The sequence below is a fragment of the Rousettus aegyptiacus genome, unplaced genomic scaffold (assembly GCF_014176215.1).
Source record: "Rousettus aegyptiacus isolate mRouAeg1 unplaced genomic scaffold, mRouAeg1.p scaffold_m13_p_10, whole genome shotgun sequence".
NCBI classification, from domain to species: domain Eukaryota; kingdom Metazoa; phylum Chordata; class Mammalia; order Chiroptera; family Pteropodidae; genus Rousettus; species Rousettus aegyptiacus.
This window is the reverse complement of record NW_023416285.1, coordinates 76,645,840-76,670,931: the sequence shown is the minus strand read 5'-3', so window position 1 is coordinate 76,670,931 and position 25,092 is coordinate 76,645,840. Positions and strand designations below refer to the sequence as shown.

At 37.4% G+C, this 25,092-nt stretch overlaps 1 protein-coding gene across 15 annotated transcripts in view; it reads right to left on the bottom strand.

Moving 5' to 3' along the window:
* The window catches only part of PARD3 (par-3 family cell polarity regulator), a 592,207-nt gene that overhangs the window by 490,828 nt on the left and 76,287 nt on the right, over window positions 1-25,092 (bottom strand). For all 15 annotated transcript variants that reach the window (XM_036226846.1, XM_036226876.1, XM_036226877.1 and 12 more), the window contains exon 2: window positions 5,551-5,652. In XM_036226846.1, coding sequence (XP_036082739.1) covers window positions 5,551-5,652 — 102 coding nt within the window. The remainder of the gene's footprint in view (window positions 1-5,550; window positions 5,653-25,092) is intronic.

The window sequence follows — 25,092 nt, the reverse complement described above, 5'->3', positions numbered from 1 at the left end:
TTAATTGAGATATAAATGATATATACCTTAGTTGATTTTAGAATCTTACATATTTCAGGGCTAAAGATAATCGGGCATCTTTGAAATTCTATCTACCAAAAAGGTACCTCTTTGTGAAACTCCAAAGCATATTAGTAAGAATATACTTAAAAAAAAATAATAAAGTGGCATCATATTCTGTATATGGACCAAGTCCTCAGCAAAAAATTAGGTCCCAAAAGGGGTGGGGATTAAGGAAGTTAGCCCAGGAATTCCCCCATCCACTTCTACCTTCCAGGATATGTTCATTCTAAAAATAATTGACCCCATGCTACAATTTAATGTTTTAGTCTTGATAACAAAGGAATTTAAATCTCAAAACTTTCTCCTATCAGGCAAATACATGGTCATGAATTAAATAAAGAGAAAAATAGAGCCTTTAAAGAAATTTAAATTAGATTTGTGTCAATTATAAGCTGCTAACTCTTACTGTAATTTTAGCAGCAATCCATTCTTTAACAGACCAGAGTTTGTTAGCATTTTAGGAACTCATTTCAACATCACTTTAATGATTCTTATTTCAGATACAAAAAAAACCACGTTCTACATTCTCATCTACAAATGTACAGACTATGACTGTCTCCCATATAAAAACAGCACAGTGCTTCTCTCCACATGATCAATAACTAGGGCACAGAATCTCTAAGACCTTCGTTAAAGTACATAGGTACGTATGTTTTCCACAAGTAAGCAGGATACACTCGAACCATCACCTTTGCTAGACACTGATTATTTTTTTATGACTTACTGGCAAAATAAATAATGATTTACGTATAGCAAATAAAAAAAATAACATCTAAAAAAGTAGAAAATTATCAACTTTTCAAATTAAAGCACGTTCTTTACAAAACTTCTGCCATGCATTTCCAAAGCAAACTGTATTACCACCCATTTTAGAAATACTACCATAAAATATCTGACAGGGCGGTAATATTATTAACACTGGAGGCCCAAAAACTACATCAGTTTATAAATTAGAAGCTATCAACGGGAGAATGATGAAAAAAATGTGATAAATGCCTCTGTGCTAGCTTTAACCCAATATATAGAGCTACTGCTTGCCCATAATTTCAACAAGTTTATTTTTCTCAATATTCTTCTGAGGACTTTGGCCAGACTGCCCCCAGGCCAATACTGGGCTCGTTCCAACAAAAGCAGCCAAAAGTCTCCATGATATTCCTTTATGGTGCCTGTGCCCCAGTCCACACATACAAATCCTTCAAAAAAGAGTTTTAATTGCTATTCCATTCAACTCTGCCTCCACAAAGAGCAAGAAACAGATAGTGGAAGATATTTCAAAAGGTCATCACCAAAATAAAATAAATATCACATCATTCTTGGTCAAAGCAAAATGAAATCCAACTATAACAAAGAAAAATATTCGATATAACTTCTTAAATCATCTTCAGAATCAAAAACATAAATAAGACTCTGACGTGTGTAAGAAAAGGGCTTTCTTCTTGCCCATCATCCACACAAAAACACACTTCTCCATAACTCTCCGTTCTTGGTCAGTTATGCCTGAATTTTTATTCATGCTCTTACAATCAGTCTTGGAGACTGACATGCAGATGGATGTGAATGCCAAATACTTTTATCCTGTAATCTATTTGGAAATTTCTAAATTTATTATAGCACACAGAGGCAAAGACAGTAGTACCCGAGAACCACTGAGAACTGAGGGAAGACTCACAAAAATTATAAACAACAAATTATGAAGCCCATACTAAAAGAAATTCACACAAAATACAGTTCAGCACTTAGAGGAAGCTCATAGAGACAAAGGCATGACAGCTGTTGTAAATGGTGCTAGCTAGAACCTGAAAACCATTTCAGTGTTTCATAATTTGTGAAATTATAAAATGCAAAATGTGCACTGAGAAAACTGTGAATATAAGATGCTAAAAACACCATGACCACATGTGCACTCTGATTCTCTCTTCCCTTCCTAGAAAGCAACAATGTACAGAAGGGACGAGCAAACATTTGTATGCCCAAAGTAGGTCTAGAATATTCTATAGTTTAGAAAATCAAACCTACTCCAAAAACCTAAGACGACTCACACTCATAACATTTAGAACAAATTTGAGTAAACCCTGGTCCCTGAAATTATATAGGTGCTAAAAAAAATTTTCTCAGTGTTGTGCATGAAGTTAAAAATTAAAGGATAATGAGCAAAATTAAGGTTAATTAAGCATTTCAATTTTCTTTGGTTAGCATGTGAATTATTGCCTCTGAATCCTATCATTTATTAAATTTAATTTTTCTTAATTTTACAAAGTCACAGTGAACAAGTATAAAATCTGAACCCTTGAGAGAATTTTCTCCATCACAAACACTGATGGTAGGGCCATTAAATCCACGTTTCAAAGTTCAGTGAGCCCCAGTGCCATCTGGAGGATTATAAATGCAGATGCCCAGGCCTGGCTCACAGAGAACCTACCTCCCCCTAGGCTGGATATCTCCGCTTTAAACAAGTGCCCTGGGGTTTTTCGAAAAAAAAAAACACATTTTTTTAGACTAATTTTATTGTTTATGAGAGCTGTAATGTTTTTTCTTTTAACCTAAAATCAAAACAGTTATCAAGATCTTTACTCAGAGTAGCTGCCAAAAATAGTAGTTTAAAACACTGCAGGATAAGATCAGAATCAAATTTCAGAGCCATGGAAAAAGGCCAAGCAAGTGATCACACACATTCTCTCAGTCTGAATAATGCATCCAACAATACCTGTGTATTTGGATGTTGAAATTTTGGATTATTCATTATTTTTTTACCGTGACAACATAAAAATGAATTATTTAATCTAGGAAGTGCATTCACAAGAATTCTAATTAACACATATTTTTTAAGTATTTCTGGGTAGATAAAATAATGATTCAAAAATATATCAGTCTGTGGTATATTGTATTCTGTAGCATTTTTCTCCTTAAAAAAATAAAATTAAAATGTATGCTATAAAACTGTCTAAAATCTTAATTCACTTATTGATACTTAAAACATTTTTCTCAAGTTAAAGAAATTAACTTGTATAGGAAATATAATAAAATATTCTAGAAAAAATAGATTCATCATCAAATTTGCACAAGAAAACAAAATCTAAAACACAATTTAGTAACCTAAGACTTTAATATACAGCTATTTTAGAATATCATACAGTTTGCCTCATCCTTAGCTTTTTTGTATGTGTGTGTGATCTAATTGTGTTAAAGCAGATTGTATTTTCTGTTGCTGACTAAAAAAATTACCCCCAAAGATCTAAACAAGACCATAAATCACCTTAACCTAATTGATCTTTATAGAATCTTGAATCCGATGACTGCAAGATACACATTATTTTCAAGTACGTTTGGAACACCAACCAAAAATGCCATTTTCCAGGCCATAATTAAGTCTGGTACATTTTGAAAGATTTTTTTAAATAATACTGCTGTATATCTGGGTCTTAATTTTCTCCTACTCCCAGTGTGAACTCTGTGTATGTTCACTGCAGAAGCGGAGAAGAAGGATGAAAAAGAGGAAACTGTAATTCATAAACTTTAAGGGATTATGGCATGGTGCTGAATGTGATGAGTCCATCTAGCTTAGCATTCTCAGGAGCACTGGTTACAGCCCCACCAATCTTTCTCATACGACCACCCAACATCCACAGCAGATCATTCCAAGCAATACAGTAAAGCTGGACATATCTCAAAGGCAATTTTATATAGTGGTTCTTATTCCATCTACTGAAGGGCACAAAGTGAAAATGTAAATTAGGATGGCACCAACTTGAGGGAAATCCACGTCTATACACCACCAAAACGAAAACACAGATGGAAAGATAGGCATGCTCGTCACTGCTGCTCCAAGCTCAGAGATGCCAATGATGAAGAAAGGTCAGGATGCAAAGTTCGCTCATTTCAACAGTGATGAGCTTTGGGGCAGCAAAGGGATTACAAGTGATTATGTCCTCCTTTATATGTTTATTTTTTCTCATAAGGAGCTATTTTATTTTTATAGAAGGAAAAAAAATGAAGGAAGGAAGGAAGGAAGAGATAGGGTAAAGAGGAAAATATTAAAAAGATCAATGCAACATTAGTTCACGTCTTACTAATATTATGGCTGGGAAAGGGCGCCCATTTAAATCCTTCACAAATATCTCAGGTGCTTTAAGCTTTGGAGATGAACTGCACAATAAACTGTCTATAAGTCTCTAGATGGTATTCTTCATGTGGACTGCAGGAAAGGAGCATGAGACTCACCTTTTTCTGGCTCACCGAAAAGCCCAAAACAGATAAATGGCACCAAAAGAAATAGCAGTGTTTGATAAATGGGCAGAAAAGTTCTGCATTTTTGACACAATGTGTTCCTGGCCGATAGTAGCCACTAGGAACAAACCCCACCATTTTAGGTTCTAGTGAATCAACCATCTCTGAATGTACATAATATTTGGTACTTAAAGTTTTTCATTTTTCTTAAGATTTCAAGAAAACATAGAGGACATCTGCCAATTCTGAAGCAGGCACCATGCTAACATGGTGCAGGAGGAAACAAGACCACAGCACGCTCACCCGCTCATAGCCAAGTGCAAGCACACAGGGAGGACGAGACAAAGGGCGGTCAGGAGAGCACTCCCCAGCTGGACCAGGGCACAGATGGTTGTAAGGTCTCCCAACCCCAGGATGTGACCTCGGTGGTCTAACTACCTTGTGCTACTACACGGCCTTGATGACACAATGGTGTACGCGGCTGTGAGCCCATCTATAATTTTGTTACGAGTCGACACAAAGAGAGAGTGGCCAAAGCCTGCTCAATTCTCATCACCTCGTTACCATAAAGAATTTGCTGACTTCTGTATGCAGGACCAAATACCCTACCACAGATTCTTAAAATGTTGAGCCATTCCACCCCCTCCCCCATTCTTCCCCTTAAAGAGTGCATACAAAAGGGTGGGCACGAGCTACCGCTAAAGTGCCTGTGGGTGGTCACGGACGACATTAAAGATGGCACTCCAGTAAAAGCATCCTAAGAGCAACATGGAGAAAAGGATGGCTTTCTGAGAGACCAGCAAACAAGGGAGATATCTGGGGTGCACGCTGGCTTTGAATCACACGGGCCAGCAGCTGGGATGGGCCAACATGTGGATCAGAACTCAGATACCTATAGATCGCACATTGAATCAAAGCAATCATAATGACAGACCTGAGTTGTCAGGAAAGATGTTATGTTTGGTTAAAACAAGGGGAATGGCACAAAAACCTTTTGAAGATATTTCCATTTTAAAAGCTGCAATTTTAAAATGCTAAAACTTAGCACTGAGTGCCAAGTATCATGAAAACCATTACACTCTAGGGTTCAGGACAGTAAAGATTCTCAATACTTATTATAAAACAAACATAGCATATGAGTAGCCCAAATGTTCTGTAAAGTGTGTGTGTCTAAAACAGGAAGGAAAGTATTCCCACCTATCCACTCCCTCCCCAGTCTTCACAAAATGCACTCAGGGCAGCTTCCCCTAGACTTGAACTCACTCTGTCTTTATCATCTGCTACATCACAGAGAATGTCATCGAGATCCAGTATTCCTCCATCTCCATGTTCCAGTCGATGCACCTGTATCCAGTAGCTTGGGTCCTGTGCAAAAAAATGCAGACATCAGAAATAGCCAGTTAGCATCACCGAAAGGAAACATAACAATTTTAACTACAGTAACTCCCTGCCATTAAAAGGAATCGACCCCATCAACAATACAGCAATTGATGGAAAATTCAAGTTGCTCCCTATCTCTACTGTTGAGTCAGTTTTCCTTTTATGATGGAGTCACTCTTACATACATTTTCCTTTGGCTCAGATGCTGATACACTATTATGATAGGAAGTGCAGAAACCAGCAAAATGCACTGCATCAGAAATATCGATTTCTCTAAAGTATGTTGGGTTTCCTATTATCCACCTCTCAATCCAATCCACAGAAATATTCTACTAAGCAAGCAAAACACAGTGTATGTCTGAAAAACTAATGTCACAGCCTCTCTGAATAAAAGAAGTTTACCTCCTGGGTTGCTCCCTAATAACAGGCCTGAATACATGACACAGAATAATTGGGACAAGACCATAAGTGAACAAAGCAAGCTCAGAACAATGTGTGTGGTTTGAGCCTATTTTTGTGAAGGCAAAATTATATACACTTTTACATGTACATATAAAAATATCCTACACACACACGCGCACACACACACACACACACACACCAAAATTTGCAGTGGTTCTCTCTGAAAAGTGGGATTAGAAGTAAATGACTTCATTTTAAAGTTTGGACACTTCATGGGGTTTGTATTGTGTGTTCATGTGTGATACACATACACTGTAATAAAACACTATGTTTTAAAATTGTTTGGTGAGAACATAGTTGTAATTAAACTTCTACAATCATTCTCGCTGTATACGCAAATAAAAATATACTAAATTGTACCTTTTGCCATTAATTACTCAATTATCCACAACACAGAATTACTAATAAAAAGTTCAATTTAAGTTAACAGTCCTTTTTTCCAATTTAAACAATATTGTTAAGTACAGTTCTTTCTTAAAGGAAAGATTAGGAGAGAGGTGGTGAAAGATTAATGGCAGTTAAAATACAGATTCCTGGGCCCTACCCCAGGTCTACTAACTCAGACTTTCCAGGGATGAGGCCAGAGACTCCAGAGCCTTAAGAAACCCTCAAGAGGATCTTAATAAAGCCACACCATAGATTCACTAAAACAGAACAGTTGTAAAAAATGCATAATTACCAACCCTTGTCATTTTGTAACCAGCACAGAAAACAGCTCAGACCCTAATTCTCAAAGTTACTAAACATTATCATAAAAACTACAATGGGAATAACCTACAGTTACTCGGCACCCTCATCTATCTGGACTTTTTAAAAAAGAGATTCAATATGCAAATCAACTGTTCATCCAGAACAGAGTAAGTTTGTAAAACATACATGCACATGACACTCCACATGCCACACACACCTTGGCGTCACTTCCATTCACAGGCCCTTACTCTGCATGATTCCCTGACTACAGTGTCATCCAGAGTCCTCAGGGAACCAGATGTTGTGAGTCTAAGCGTGCTCCACAATTTATCCTTTCTAGATTTGTTGAGTCATCAAAGAATAAAATCCAAAACAAATATAGTAAAACTATATTCCTACTCTTCTGTACCAAATGGTATTAACTCTCCAAGGGAAAGTTAGGGATGATAAATACCCTGGTCAGTTCTGAAAAGGTATCCCCCACCCATCATTGCCTGGCCACCTATAGCAGCTCCATCCTGCCCTCTCCCCACCCACCAAGCAAACTGTAGGATGACCTAATCAACTTAAATATCAGCTTTCGTTTCTAAAATATTCTTATGTACACAGGGGCAGACTGACCTCTATCTAAAATGGGGCCTGTATTAGGCCCTGCATTAATGTACCCCCTTCCCTCCGTACCCAGAGCCCCACCTTATCTTCTTGGCTAACCCATCCCACCCATCAGGACTCCTCAGTCATCCTCTTCTGCAAGAGCTTCTCCTGAGCATAACACTCAAGACAGGTTAGGAGTTGATCTCCAGCTTCACTGTATGAAAAATATTATGTAGCTGTCAACTTTAAGCCATTAAAAGCTCTATTTTATTTCCACACATACTAAAATAATAGTACAAAACTTTCTGTTGACCTTACTTTACCATCTAGTTACTTCACCAATTCTCTGATCCTCTTTATAGCAAAAATTTTTAACGATTTGTTGTCTCAGATTCTTCTCTTCTCATAACCACATGCTAATTAGGCTTCCTCCCCACCACACTCCCAAAACTGTCCATCAAGGCCAACAACAGCCTTAATGCTTAATGCAATGGTCTATGCATAAGACTCACCTTTCTTGATCTATCAGCAGAATTTGATACCACTGACCCCTCTGCCCTCCTTGAAATACTCTATAAATTTGGTCTATAATCCTTCAACTATTTGATCAAGGGTTGTCTAAGATTCAGTTGTTGAGGGGTTCCGATTCACTGGTCAGTTACTCCAGGCAGCCATGACAACACTATGCCAGAGCATATTATCAGGCTGGCACTTACTAAATGCCACTTCATAATACATGCTGAATGGAAGGAATCAACTACTTAGAAAAAACTGAGAGACAAAATCATCAGTAATCCCAAAAGAACATACTACACACACACAAAAAAAAAATAATCAGATCTGAGCAGGCCACGTAAAAATGACCTATTCCCACAAGAGTATAAAAACCAAGGATATTTTTCCACTGAGAAATACACTCCTTCGAACAGCAGTCTTTAGAAGATTTTAACTGGCAGCTTTTATTAACACAATTATCTCTCAAAAGACAGAGTACTTGCTGTATTTTCAAGGGAACAGTAAAGTACCTATCGGGAAAAACTTGTTGATTATACTTTGTGGTAGTTTACCCTAAAAAGTTTGAAATAATACTAGTAAAATCATTGCTGTCCTAGCTATAGAAACTTAGAAACATAATTAAACAAAAAGAAGTAAAGCCACTTTTAAAAATACCAAGAACACAAATTCTACAATGAGTATAATTTTAACTTGGGTTAAAAGAAAAAAACAAATAAGATAAATGACACAACACTCAATGAAAAAAGAATGTTTCTCACTTAGCGTGTGTACACTGAAAATAATCAAATATCTGAACACTAACAATAAATATACAGATGCTCCAAATGAGATGTCTTCAAGATGAAGCCAAGGGAATATTTACGGTAAGTGAACATACTAAGATGCTACTATAACTGGCAGAGCTGAGGTGGAATCAGTTGTAAATGCGCAGAAGAAAAAACATTGTTCGTTCCAGGGAAAATACTGAAGTTGTAAAGAAAAGAAAAAGAAACCAAGGTATCTACCATACATGGTTCACATATGAGCTACTTTTAATAATTAAAATAATATGAACATCAAATTATTAATCAAAATTACAACTTTTGGGGGAAAGAGGTCTAAAAAGCATGTGTGTGGAAAGAGAGAAAAAGAGAGAGAGATCCAGGAAGTGGTCGTGAGGAGTGGGGGCAAACCACACACTAGACAGTGAAATAGGGTTAAATCTTCCATATTAAGTCCAAAGGTGACAGCAAACTAAATTTTAAAAAGAAACAATGTAAGCAATTTACACAGAAATATGGAGGTAAATATCAAAAGCGCCAGGCACAAGACTTGGCAGAGGTGACATCCCAGGGTGCTACTCTTTCCATAACAACCCTAGTAGTGCTATCTGACTGCGCATGTACACAATGTTGAGGAACAGAGAGACTGAAGAGAAACAGCTTGAAAAATTCCTTGAAATATGACACGGCATAGAAGATAATTATGTTGCCAAGACAAAGTCACTGTTAATGATATAAAGAGAAAACATTTCATTTTTAAAGGCACTAGAAGAGCACAATAAGAACTGAGCCTCATTCTAGATTCTCTTACCTCTCTCCAATTTACTTAAACCAAAAACAAAGCATTTTTAAAGTATGTTCTAAAGTTGTTTTTTTTAAATGAATCATTAGTGTTTCAAGATAGACATGATACATGCAATTCTGACTCTACCTACTTAATCAGTTCCATTTCAGAAATGCCTATCATCTAATCAATTTTGTTGCAGCAACACTGTTAAACATTAAATAGATTTTGGAAGTGCAGGATAGCTTCTCAATAAAGGCAGAAAACACAGATAGTCAGAAATCACAGCTGATGCTCAACAAGAAAATAATGACTTCTATCATCACGAGGAAGTGACTAATATTTCATGACAAGTACACTCCTCTGCCCCCCACTTTTCTACTCCAAACCACACCAAACACCCATACCAACACCTTACCGCCACAACACAGAGCAAACCACAAACCTACTGCCTCCTTGAAAAGAAGATGGCTTTATTTAATGTCAATCACAAAAGAAAAAGGCAGCATGACACCAAAGGTGAATTCCAAACTCAAGGAAATAACTTGCTGGCATTTTGTTTTATTACAACTAGCACAGAGCTCTCACAGGGTCACACATTAGCCTGATAATGTGGGAAATCAGCTCATTACTGACCTCTGCCTCTAACATAACTTTCTTAACAACGTGGAGGTCACTTTAGTCATGGATGCACCCCAGTTCCTGCACCACTTCACATAAATCAAGGGAACAGCCTCAGATCACAGAGCTGGCTTGGGACAGCATCAAGGCAAGAATGAGAACTGTAGCACCTAAAAGCAGTCATATTTGCATTGTTTTACAGTTTCAAAAATGCATTCATGTGCACTACACCCAATGTGATGGGAAGATTTATAACCCTATTTTCAGATGAGAAAAATGAGACTCAGAAGTATAAGTTGCTGACAAGAGGTCACAGTTAATAAATAAATGCTGTCAGCCAGGACTCCAACCTGGAGTCTGTGGAATCATGTCCCACCCTTTCTCAGACCCAAACAAATGGTTTTCAAACAATAGCTGTTAGCCTTCTTACTACTCCCAATCTCTTTACATTTTGCATAATGGGGAGGTAAATAACATAACTCTTTTAATAAGTAAAGGTTTTGATTTAAAAGAAAAATTAAGTTTGAGAAACCACTCATCTAAACATTATATTACACATACTATTCTCATCTATGACTTAAAGTAGTGTTTCTCAAAATGTGAGTCCATTTCAGCATCAGCATCACCTGAGAACTTGTCAGAAAATCTAATGCTTGAGCTCAACCTTGGTCCTGCCAAATGAAAATCTCTGATGAACACCAGAGTTTAAGAACTCAAAGTTTATAATGGGGAATGAGGGGAGGACTTTGCATTCTTCTATGTATTATTACATATTATATTTCAGTTCATAAATTCATGGGCTTAATACTTTCACCCACACTTCTTAAACAAATGTTAATAACTGCATCTTAAAAATGGTTACCATGAATGCATATGTATATATTTGTCTCCCATGATAACCATATAGATGAATTTCAGTATTGACTGTCACAGTCTCTTTCCCAAAATTATTTGAGCTCCAAGCTCTTTGAGGAAAGACTGCAAAATCCACATCTCTAGACAAAAGCCCTCCCAGAATCTCAGTTCAAGCATCTACCTCTCACTGCATGTCACCATGGGAAATGTCTGAAACCCCCAAAAAGCTTGTTTTTAGAGTTTGCCAGGAATTTTTAAAGCAATGGTTAAAAGGACATGTGGTAATAAGTGATGACTGAACAACGTTTTTATCAAGTCCTATTTTAATTCGAATTTATTACTTATTTTATTTTCCCCCTAAAAACCAATTTCCTGTCTTCATTCCTCTTGGCAGCCCCATTCTCCTCTAATTTAACCTAATCAAACCATAAATCTAACTTCTTTTCTAGAGAAAGTACAAGAAATAGAGAACAAGTTAAATGATACCACAAAGAAGCAATAGGACAACTCCAGAACGTGACACTTTTAACAACATAACTGCACTGGTCTCTTTAAAAAATATATCAATGTCACTTGATACCTAAGTGCAATGTCTGATCCTCGAGAGAATCCTGCATCTGCAGAAAGAAATTGTGATAAAAGACAGTACTGTGACAACTGAAGAAATCTGTTGTAATAGGTGACAAAATTGTATAATTATAAAATTTCCTGTACAGTGATTACATAAAAGAATATTCTTATTTTTAGGGGATGAACTCTGAAGTCTTCAGGTGTTGAGCAGTGTCACAATTATCTGTAATCTCAAACAGATAAGCATAAAAAAAATTAGTATTATTATTGACATGCGTCTATATGTATATAGAGACAGAAAGAAAGCAAATGTAGCAAAATGTTAAAAAACTGGTGAATCTAGGTAAAGGGTTCAATTTAATTTATTATTCTGCAGCTTAAAATTTTTTCAAGAGAAAATGTTAAAAGTATGTCATTTAAAAACAACCACAAGTGGGAGGCTGTTCTAGATCAAAGAGACTAAGAAGGCATAACAATATTCAAGATGTAAGCCTTGACTGAATCCTTGTTGAGGTGAAAAAAAAAAAAAATCATGTAAAAGACATCTTGGAGACAGTGAAGAAAATTTAATATGGATTCGATGTTAGATAATACTAGGAAAATATTCTTAATTTTCCTTGGTATGATAATAGTTTTGTGGATATGTAGGAGAATATCCTTATTGTTAGGGGATGTATGCTAAAGTCATGATGTCTGCTACTTTAAAATGGCAGTTCTGTGTCTATGTGTGTGTAAATGAATATCTATCATTCAGAGAGCAACCAAAAAACACAAATCATCCCAACTATTTTAATCGGAGGGAAATATAGAGAATCAGTTACAAAATTTAAGAGTTGTGACTCAAACAAGAATGGCAGTGGGGTGGGGGCAACCCACACATCAGCAGTAGCAGGGAGCTACCACCACCCCTTGGCTAAAGGAATAAAAGGAGGGGCCCCAAAGCCCAGGCTGGGGTGCTGTAGTAGAAGCTAAGCCTTCGGGAAAGAGACTTAGCACCGACAGAGACACAGTCAAAAGCAGAGGGAGCAAAATCTACTCTAGGGCCGTCTCATCATGGGCCTCCCACTTCCCACTGTACTGCCTGTTGGCCAAAGCCAACCAGAAGTAACTGACACAGCTGTATTTTATACGATTCTATAAATAATGTTTGAGTTTTTTCTAATGACCTGGAAAAACGGATTAATTTTAAGCAAATTAAAAAACCCAGGGTTCATAAGAGTACAGGAAGCCGGCATTCTCACATGATACACCTCAGTTATAATTGTCACACACATTTTGATTGGAGGGGGCAGGGGGAGAGGAACACTATATAGGGAGATGGAATTTGGTACCCTGAATCAAAATGCTTAAAACTGAATATACCCATTGACCCAGGAACTTAAAATGTGTGTATATACGATCAAGATGTATATAGTAAAGCAGGTATTTTAATAAACAATAATACTGAATAGGAAACCAGCTATATATCTAACAATAATGGTCGAGGAGATCATATCAACAAAACACTATAAAGCAATTTAAACGTTGTACACAGAATACTGTGTAAGGCAGCATCATCTTTAGCTTGAAGATAGTGCTACCTACAGGCACAGATGAAAGGCAAGAACTGTTCTACACAACTGGCAGTCCTTGTTAGTTTCTGATTTTCTGTAATAAATATAATAAATTTTATCATCTTAAATAACATAACTAGTAAATACATGTCTTCCTTTCCCTTTCCTTCATCTCTTGGTCTCAATAATGCAACTACCTTCTAACTCACATACTGGTCTAGACTTCTATGTTTTTCCATCGTGTCCTACATCTTGCTGCCACATCTACATCCACAAAGTACGCATTTCATCATGTCACTGTCTTGTGACATGAGTAGTTTTCAGTGACTCACTACACATTCTAATAGTCAAAATCCAACCTCCTTGGCCAAGTATTCAACACTCTTCCCAAGCTTGCTTTTCCTGGCTCCCAGGACAGTCCTTCCACCCTTCCAGATAGGCCTCAACGCTGCCCTGCCGTATCTGGGACTTCAACTGTTCTATTCACTGACAAACCTCAAACACCCAGAATACTGCCTAAGCCAGAGTAGATGCTCAGTAGATACTGGCTCTGTGAATTATGTTGTTGTTGTTCATTCTATTCCACACATCTGGAACACTCTCATCCCTACAGTTTCTACTACCCAAGTTGTAGATACCTTTCCAAATCTAGATCAAAACCACATCCTCTATGAAATGTATTCCAATCCCAAAGTATTTATCTAGACTACATGTTTGTCACTTAATAGCCTACGTCCTTGCACATATGTGGCTTTATCTCTAGTTAAGTTGCCCAAAGGCAGGGACCATCCTGCCTTTTTTTTTTTAAAGCACAGAACAAAAAACAAAGCACCATGTTGTATAATGTGTAAAAAAAGGGGGGGGGGCGGGGGGGAATAATACCCCTATTAGAAAAAGGAAAAAATTTAAACAAGAGCTTCTCAGAGAATACAATCAACAACCACAGGCTTGTGCTCTCCTAACTGCCAAAAGAAATTTCACAGACATGCTGTGCTGTGCTGGGAGCAACGCCCCACACGCGCCTCTTGCCCTCTGACCCCCAGAGCTGGCTCAAGGAATGCTGTATAAGTATTCCAGATGTCATTCCAAACAACATCTTAGATGTGAGGAAAGAAGACCTCCGAATTTTTTCCCTAAAGATGAAAAGGAGCCCAGATTCTAGCATAAGCACCTTCAGTTCCCACCCACAGAAGCTGAGTCCCCAGCATCACTGACCAGGAATGCCAGGCAGAGTGAGTTTAAGCCTGGATAAACCTTCCACTGACCTGGGAAAAAGAGGGCAAGACAAAAGCTCATCCTGGCCAACCAAGTTCACTCTAGGCCTAGTAAAAACGTGCGAGGGCATGGGGTGTCGGTACCTGAGGAGCCAACAGACAGTGAGCAGAAGGTGTTATTAAAGGAAGGGGTAATGGGAGGTACTGCATATGCACATCTCAACAACAAAGTCCCTAACAAACAACATGGACCTACAGAAGAATCCTGCTTCAGAACTCAAAACCTCTACAAGCTGTGCCACTGTCAGCACTGTGAAAGTAGGCAGCAGGCACTGCCCTCCTCTTAAGCCATCATTCCTGCATCCTTACTCTACAGAGCGGCCCGTGGGGGGGCCACCAATTACTCAGTACTTTCTTGTTCATAGTCACATGTGACTATTCACAACAATCATGTGAGGTGAGTGTTTTGAGCTCCATTTTGTAGATGAGAGGACTAATGAACAGGAAACTTATCTGGGATCACCACATATGTAATTAAAGTTGAGGAGGAAAAGGAGTTTAAACTCAGACATTACTCGGACTTCTAAATTCATGCTATGCCCTCTGACACACTGCCTAGCAAAAGTATCAAACGGCTGTCAGCAGAACAAATTTGGAATGAAAAAACTGATCAAGATTAAGTCCTTTTTTATTTAATTATATATTTTTTCTTAGAATGGGAAAAAAAGAATAATGAAAAATATATCACCCACTAGTTAATATATTTGACTAACTTCAACATGAGGAAATAATGATTTACACCATGTTACCTATCAAAGATATACAGATTTAAGAAGCATGTCATTCCAGTCATACACTAGGCAGTGCTGGATTCAAAGCTGTAGAACAAGCAAATCGTAACATTAAAATAGGGCTTCAGACACCTCAAGGTAGAGACCTATCCCATGACCTCAGCAGCATGCTGCATAGTGCAGTTACAACATCAACTACTATACTGAGTGGGATCCTTCAAAGCAAACTAAAATGTTGAATGTTTTTCTAGTAATCTACAAAAGAAATAACCATTCTAAGAGATCCAATCGGCTTAACAAAAAAAAAAAAAAAAACCTACCCTCACATATTTACTCTCAAATTAGTCAATAAGAGAGGCTGACGCAGATCAAAAGGAATTTCTCTGACCTGGAAAGAAAACGTCACTGAAATATGATAAACTCTAAACAGCTCAGAATTTTAAAACAACCAACACAAACTTGACCACAAAGCACCTCTCCACTCCCCACTTCAAATTATTTACTCCACTTCCTAATTTTTCTTGAAGAAATTATCTCAAACTACTTAAAAATACACAATTAATTCCTTACACTTGGCAAAACTAAATATGACTGAATTAGAAAAAAAAAATAGCCCTAAATTAATAGAAGAAACTAAAAAAATGGCGAATTTTGACAGAAGACTGGTACCTACCTCCCATTTCCTTCTTGGAAGCCTGGGCACACAGTTACCCAGCTGAATCCTGTGGCCCCTGCAGTCCAATGCAGCACACCTCACACTGCGTGGGGTCCAGCTTAGAGTGCCACAGCACCACGACATCACAAACAAGTGTAACCCCAAGGCACCAGACACTACACAGCAGTGCTTAGAATGTGACTCAGACCACAGCCGCTTGGGAGGGTGAAGGGGCCTGGCCCCAATGTCTCTTCCGGACTGCTAATGCCAAAGGTGGGGCTCCCCTGTCCTCACAGGATACTCCTACCATCAGCCACAGGAAGGTCCATGATGGTATCTTCAAAAGATTTGCCAAAGACCAGATAATGCATCTGAGTCTTATTATAGTCACAGAACAGGTGTCAGCTTTTAGGAAAGATATTCTGCAGGGAAAGGAGCATCACAGAAAGAAAAATGGCATATATATGTTTACTCCAATACACCAAGGTATGAGCTAGTCATCCATGAGATCTCCTTGTTGCTCAAACTTGTTACCACTTGTTTGTACCCTCCTGGAAAGCCATCCTCATCTCTTCACTTGTGGAAATCTTATCCAAATTTCGATTCCTATAACATCTATCTCTTAGCAACATCAGTCTTCAATCTCCCTTTATCTTCTGCCCTACATCTCTATAGCACTTACAACAGTATCTTGAAGATGTGCATGTTTAGCATGTCATAATTTTTCACCCTAATGGGACTGCAGAGATTATTCAATTATTCAAATATTTATGGAGCATCTAGTATATTGCAAGCACTGAACCAGATACAAGGGGTATTATAGGAGTAAATTGTCTGTACTCTCCTAGAATCTTTCATCTAGCATATGAAACTAAACATATGAAACTAAACAGAGGCTCTCTCTTAAACACAGCCTCCATACCCCCAAAGCATTCACTGATATACGTTACTGGTTAACTCAAGCCAAAGATCAATCAGCATTCCTTTATTAACCTTTTTGTTTCAAAATTTGTTGGCATCTGGATTTTTCCTATAAGTCCATAATGTGACTCAAGATTTTATCTGGGCCCATTTGGTCAATTTCAAATCTATTTCAATGTGAATGTTTAAATAAGGGCTCAAAGATACTTTATGAAATATATATAAAGGAGATTATGTAAATTAATGCCATATAATTTCTTAATTCCTTAATTCAATGGTTAGTTTTCCATCCTCATAAAGTTTCCCTTGTGAAGTATTTGAGATTTAGGAACCTGTGCTCTCAATTTATTCCTTCTAAGAAATTATGGTACCCAGTATCTCAGGAAAAATATATATATTAAGTACCACAATCTAAGCACTAAAAACATAGTAAGCACAAATATAGTAGTCTGTACTATTACTATTCTGTAGCATAGTTAAACTAAAATTTCTGATAAAAATCCTGCATGGATGCAAAGAAACAAATTAGCTCTATGGGAACTCAGGAAAAACATAATTATACGACTAGTAATTAAAATGTGAAATGGACTACCTCAAACAACAATAAAACTTGAAACTTTTAACTTATCAGACAGAGGCAGAGGTAACGAAACAGGAGCAGAGCTAGTTTGTGAAGCTTTAAAGATGTACAGATAGAGTAGATGCAATAAGAAACCAGGACTTTAATGACAAAGGCATCTGGTGGCATATATCCTTTCACTAGCCACAAAAAAGGGCAACAAAATTACTCTGGGTTAAGTGGCCTGCCATTGCACAAGTCATTTCCTCTTTGGGAGCACTGAGGCCTTGTGCATATAACGAAGGGGTTAGATTACCTCTACGGTTCGTACATCGTTCAGCCAGTCTACATGAAAATCATGAAAATTAAACACATTCCAGGCAGCTTCTCTTTTCTAAGTGGAAATAAGGTAACCACTCCCACGGCCACCATAATTTGATCTTGAAAACAAATCATAATAATTAAATCAAAAACAAATCAAAGTTAAAACTGCCTAACCTTTTCTACAATGTGCTTTGTTAGACATATGTTTATAAACGCGTGTCCTTGAAGTAGCAGAGGCCTAAGCTCTGTAGATTCCATGTGCCTGGAAAAGCTTTTTTGAACCAGAGGTCTGGTACTAGTGTCAGAACCAGACTCCGCATCCACAGTAGAAAAGCACACTGCAGGAAGTAAGGCTAGGGTCCCATGCAGATTACTGGATGATTTCTGTCAGCAAGACTAGCCAAAGTCACGGAAGAACATCCGCATGGAGGCTCCTAACGACTGAAAACGTCTCTGCACAACTGCACACCTGTAAACAACCAGAGGTAACAGGCTGGCATGTTATATACAACCAGCCAACTAAGAACTCAACACTCAGTCTGACAATAACTGTGTTTGGAATAAAGAGAGTGCAGCCAAGTCTATAACACCTCTATTCTCTAAGACTTTATAATCAATTTTGGGAGGCAAGCCACAGGTATGTGGAAAGTTCACTAACAATACCCAATTATCGAAATTAAATGCCACCAAGTAATATAAAAATTATAAAAATTCAGAAAACACTGAAGACGAAGAACACTTCATGAAGGAATTATATCTTTTCAGTCAGGGGAAATCTCAGTACAAGGTGAGGAAGCCAAAATATGCATGGCATGTCTGAATGGCAGGGAGCAAAGCCTGGACACAACATGTACCTGCAGCACTTCTCTTTTACTGCATCCTCTTTTCCCCCGGTACCAGCATAATGTTGAGCGGAGCTGGCAACACACAAGATCCGTGCTAGCGCTGGGCTACAGCACAGATTCTTCAGACCTATGTGAAAACCGATGGCATGTAAGCCCTAAGCTTAATGTCACCTCAAGTGTCACATTTGTTCTAAACAACTATTAAAACAAGGTAATATGTCACCAACATAAACAACAGTGTGAACCCACAATGTGAAATCTGAAGAGAAAAAAGCATTTCAGAAGACCCCACGTGAAATTTTTTTTATTATAAATGTTTAAGGATTATGTGATTATCTTGATTCTCCCCTCCATTTCTTCTTTTATTCTATTTGAAAAGTTAGATTCCTCTGTATAAAAGTAATTCCTCAAATTTGTTTAAAAATTCCTTCAAAGAGTCCCTCAGAGCAGCTTGCAGCTCTTCCTGTTTATCAAGGGACTAAAATAAAAAGCACGAGGACTTAGACAAGGAAAACAAAACTCATCTAACAGCTGAGGCCACAAATGTATTTATATGAATGCAAGAGAAACAATGACCCACCTTCTTAGGTTGGCCTGCTCAATGTCGTAACAGCAATCAGGAATTTCCACATAACCCTCTCTTTCTTACTTTCTCATGCTAAGAAATTTCAAGCAAACTTGAGATTTGGACAAATAATTTAACTGCAAGTTCAAGACTTTCAACTTTCACATCACATCTGAGTAATAAATAGTACATGTAGGATTTAATTAGCATAAAATTAGCACACCTACAGATGTAAAATATAATACCAGAGCCCATTCTTGCTGAAAATCTACAATGTCACACAAGAGGCAAAGCCCATGTAGTTCAGGTGAGTGTTTGTTTTGATGCAAAATCTTGGGCCTGCCTCAGTCATCTGACATTCCTGCAAAAACTTGTCTCTATTTGGGATGGACCAACAAACAAGAAGATTGGCACCAAAATTTCAGTTCATGGTACAAGGTGTGTTAGCAAAATATTCCTTCCTTAAGTAAATATAGTGTGAATTACTGACACTCATTTTTTCCCCTTACTTTTGAAAAAATTTGCCTTTGAAATAATGCCATTTTATACTGCCAAGAATTCTTCTCAACTAAAGTCATAAAAACGTTCCAAATTATTTAGTAAGGCAAAACGACCATAATTTAAATTTTAAAAAAAAATTGTCTTTAAGAATAGTCATTCTCATTTAATGAGAAGCCACAAGGTTACGAAGTAAAAGAAAACATTTTTCAGAGGATTGGATTAAACATGGCAGAGTGAGAGACGTCCTCAGATCTCTCCCCTCGAAACAATAAGCTGAACACCTAAAACTCAACAAAAAAAACACCCAAACTGCACACCAGCACGTCTGAGTGTGGGATCTGTGCATAAGAGCTACCACAGGTCAGAACCCTGGGTGTCGGGCGGTGGACTGGGAGAAATAAAGAAGGTGCCTCTTTTAGCCACGGGAGCTCCTTGTAGGAGAAGAGGCAGGGGAGAAGGTGCAGAGTTCTCTGAACAGCCTTCCTGAGAGTGCTGTGAGCTCCACACGGCCGACCGGCCGACCGGTGGCAGTGCCCAATCATCAGAGCAGAAGGCAGAGAAACAGGGACAGCAGAAAAGCGAAAAGCGGGACGGCAGAGAAACAATGGTTGATTTTTACTAACCACAGATGCAAAACAGAGGCTGAGCCTCAGCCTCCAACTCACAACTCAGAGGGCCCCTCCCCCCATAACCTCTGAGACAGAACACCACAGAGCCCCAGGGGAATCTGAGCAAATGCTATGGAAACTGTCACTAACACTGACAGCTGCTTATATATTCTTCTCTAGTGCACATGAAACATTCTCAAGGACTGACCACATACTGGGACACAGAGACAGCCTCAACAAATATAACAGGTTGAAATCATACCAACCATATTCCCTGATCATAATGCTTTACAACTAGAGATCAACTGTAAAAAGAAAACAAAAAGAACCACAAATAAATGGAGATTAAACAACATACTACCTGAAGAATAACTTGATCAGAGAAGAAATTAAAAGAGAGATCCAGAGATACATAGAAACAAAATATAATGCTAGGACAACATTTCAAAACTTTTGAGACACGGCAAAAGCAGTTATAAGAAAAAGTTCATATCATTACTGACCTACCTCCAAAAACAAGCCCAACTAAACAACCTAATGCTTCACCTTCAACAAAACTAGAAAAGGAAGAACAAATGAAGCCAAAAGACAGCAGAAGAAAAGAAATCATCAAAATTAGAGCAGAAATAAATGAAATTGAAAAAAAAATAGAAAAAAATAAATGCAACAAAGAGCTGGTTTTTTGAGAAGGTTAATAAAATTGACAAATCCCTGGCTAGACTCACTAAAGAAAAAAAGACAAAGAACACCAACGAAATCAGGGATAAAGGGAAAATTACGACAGACACTTCAGAAATATAAAGTATATAACACCGAATTCAAAAACCTAGAAGAAATGAACCAGTACTTAGAAAAATACAACCTTCCTAGACTGAATCAAGATCTGGAAAATCTAAATAGACTGATCAGCAGCATGGAAATTGAAACAATTATCAAAAACCTACCAAAAAGTAAAAGTCCAGGAGGAGGTGGCTTCACCAGTGAATTCTACCAAACATTCTCCTCAAACTCTTCCAAAAAATCAAAGAGGAGAGAATGCTTCTCAACTCACTTTATGAAGCCAATATTGCCCTGATACCAAAACCTGGTAAAGATAATTTAAAAAGAAATAAAATTATAGACTAATATCTCTGATGAACACAGATGCAAAAATTCTAAATAAGATACTAGTGAACTGAATACAGCGACATATTAAAAAGAGTATACACCACGATTAATTGGGCTTCATTCCAGGGGCATAAGGATGGTTCGACATACGCAAACCAATTAATATGATACACCACATAAACAAATTAAAAAATAAGAGTCAAATGATCATATCAATAGATACAGAAAAAGCCTTCGACAAGACACAGCATCTATTTATGATCAAATCACTTAACAAAATCAGTACAGAAGGAAAGTACCTTAACATAATACAGGCTATATATGACAAACCCTCAGCCAACATTATACTTAATGGTGAAAAACTAAAAACCTTCCCTCTAAGATCAGGAAAAAGGCAAGGCTATCCACTGTCGCCACTGTTATTCAATATAACATTGGTAGTTCTAGTGAGTGTAATCAGGCAACAACAGAAAGATATAAAAGACATCCAAATAAGAAACGAAGAAATCAAACCGTCACTATTTGTGGATGATATGATTCTCTATATAGAAAACCCTTAAGACTCCACAAGAACACTACTAGAAACAATAAGCAAATACAGTAAAGTCTCTGGATACAAAATTAATGTTCAAAAATACATAGCATTCTTATACTCTAATAACGAAGTGTCAGAAAAAGAAGTGAAAATAATTCCTTTTGCAATTGTAACAGAGAAATAAAATACCCAGCAATAAATCTAATGAAACATGTGAATGACTTATATAATTAAAACTATAAGACCCTATAAAAGAAACCCAAGAAGATACAAAGAAATGGAAAGATATTCCGTGTTCTTGGATTGGAAGAAATCAACATAGTTAAAATGACCTTATTACCTTAAGCATTATTCAGATTTAATGCAACCCCCACCAAAATCCCATCTGCATTTTTTAAAGAAACAGAACAAAAAATGATCAGATTTGTATGGAAGCACACAAGACCCCTAATTGCCAAAGCCATCCTGAGAAAAAAGAATGAGCTTGGAGGCATCATTTTGCTCAACTTCAAATTACACTATAAAGCAAAAATAATCAAAACGGCATGGTACTGGCAGAAAAACAGACACATGGACCAGTGGAACAGAATCGAGAGTCCAGAAATAAACCCATATTTATATGGGCAAATAATTTTTGACAAAAAGCCAAAAATATACAGTGGAGAAAGGAAAGCCTCTTCAATCAATGGTGCTGGGAAAACTGGAAAGCCACCTGCAAAAGAATGAAACTAGACTGTTGGCTATCATCACACATCAAAATTAACTCAAAATGGATTATGGATCTGAATATAAGACCTGAAACAATAAAATGCATAGAAGAAAACAAAGGAACTAAACTCAAGGACCTTGGGCTTAAAGAGGATTTTACGAATTTGACCTCAATAGCAAGGGAAGTAAAAGCTAAAATAAATGAATGGGACTACATCAAACTAAAAAGCTTCTACTCAGCAAAAGAAATCGTCAACTAGGTAAAGTGATGACCACCCAAATGGGAAAATCTATTTGGAAGCAATGCCTCCAATAAGGGCCTAATATCCAAAATATACAAGGAATTCATACAATTCAATAACAATAAAAAACCAAATGATCCAATAAATAAATGGGCAGAAGACCTGAACAGACACTTCTTCCTAGAAGACATACAAATGGCCAACAAATATATGAAAAGATGTTCAACATCACTATTAGGGAAATGCAAATCAAAACCACAATGAGATACCATCTCACGCCTGTTAAAATGGCTATAATCAACAGGACAAGTAATAACAAATGTTGCAGAGGATGTAGAGAAATAGGAACCCTCATACACTGCTGGTGGGACTGCAAATTGGTATGGCCACTATAGAAAGTGGTATGGAGGTTCCTCAAAAAACTAAGAATTGACCTACCATATGATCCAGCTATCGCCCTACTGGGTATTTAACCCCAAAGATTTGAAAATTCATATTTGAAAAGGTATTTGCACACCAATGTTCATAGCAGCATTATTCACAGTAGCCAGAACACTGAAGTAACCAAAGTGTCCTACGCTAGATGATTGGCTAAAGAAGCTGTGGCACATATACACGATGGAATATTAGCCATAAGAAAAGATGAATGTTGCCATTTGCAACAACGTGGATGGACCTTAAAATAATCATACTACGTGAAACAAGCCAGACATAAAAAAGTTGAAAATCACATGATTATCACTTATATGTGGGATATAAACCTAAAAGCAACAAATGAACAAGACAAACAGAGACTCATGGACATGGACAATGGACTAGCGGTTACCAGAAGGGAGGGGCATGGGGGCAGGGGGAAAATTAAAACATTAAAATGCTTTAAAAAAAAATTATGTATTTATAGTATGAAAAAATAATAAACTGGCATTTTAAAAAGAAAAAAAAAATACTTGTCAGGCCAATTAGCAGGCATTTGATAAAACTTTGTGCTGTATCATACCAGAAAGGCAATATAAATACCTTGAGAAGGGTGATTAGTTTATTCTAAATCTACACCAAATATTCGATGCTTACTTAAGGAAATACGAAACTGAAGCAAAAATAAGTTTATTATGTATAAATCATGAGCAACATCACACTTCACAAAGACCAATGGTAACCAAAATAAATCAATTTCAGAGTCGAGACTGCATTCTAAATATAAGAGAATTCTCATTTTCAAATTTAGCTATTTTTTTTCCTACATCTCCACGCTGTATTTGAAAAGAATTAAATGATTGTGGAAAGAATGTAGTGAACCTTGTGGAAAAAAAAATAACAGAAGCTAACCCTGAAGGAATGCTTAGGAGGCAGACCAGATCTGTTAGGACGTGAAAGAACCTGACCCTTCCCTCCAACCCCACTGCCGCTGGGGGGCACCCCCTCGTAAACACTGGGCTGAACCGAGGAGATTGTGAGAGGGGAGCTCTCCCTGAAAGAGCCCAAAGTCCACAAGTCATGGCTTAAGTGACCAGGCTCACTATCCTCAGAGTCGCCAGGGAAGCGAGGCATCACTGCTCCATACCTCAAATCACAAACAGATAACTGCTGGAGTTGTCAAATTCCAAGCTTTTACCAATTAGGACAAAATTAAAGAAAATAAGAGATCTAATAAGTAGGTTGATTCAGTATCTGATGAAAGATAGAAATAAAGCATTAAGTATCACTGCTACTCTGCTATACAAAAATAACACACATTTGAATTATATCAATACTTTCAATTAAGCATATATTAAACTGCAAATATACAAACTCTAACTCTAGAAAACACTGGCTTTATTATGTTCTAAGCAGTAATAAGTAAGATTTCACCCACTACCATCCTATCCTTCACCTTTGCACTTTCCACAAGACATCACCTGCACAGAAAATAAATTATAGTTTACCTACTCTAAGTTTTAAAGTAAACAGACTCATTTTTTTTTGCATAGGGTCACTGCAAACTACAATCATAAAAAGCATAGTGGAAGTGCTATGACTAGTAAGGACTGAAGAACAGACTAGCTGTTTAATCTCAAGTGGGAGCAGGTTGACTCAGACTTGATATTCAACATGGTGCTTTCCTCAGTCATTCCATCTTCTTCAGGTAGGGACACTTCAGACCAGACACTTCTGGCCTCAAAATTCCTGTGCACATTTTCTGCATATGTCTTCTTGCCCAAGCTCTGAAAGTTATCTAAGGCCTCAGTTTTAAAAGCTTTTCAATTCATACTGTTTGCCTCTGCATTTGGGATACAACAAAGCATGTTTAACACCCCTTTCCAACACAGAGAATCACCTTTACAAAGCATGGCTATTAGCAGGGTGTTAATTCAATATTCTCATTTGCCAAATACATACACTGACTTGACAGGGTAAAAGATGCCGCTGATTCACATGTATCTAATAAAACCTTAGTAGGAAAAGTC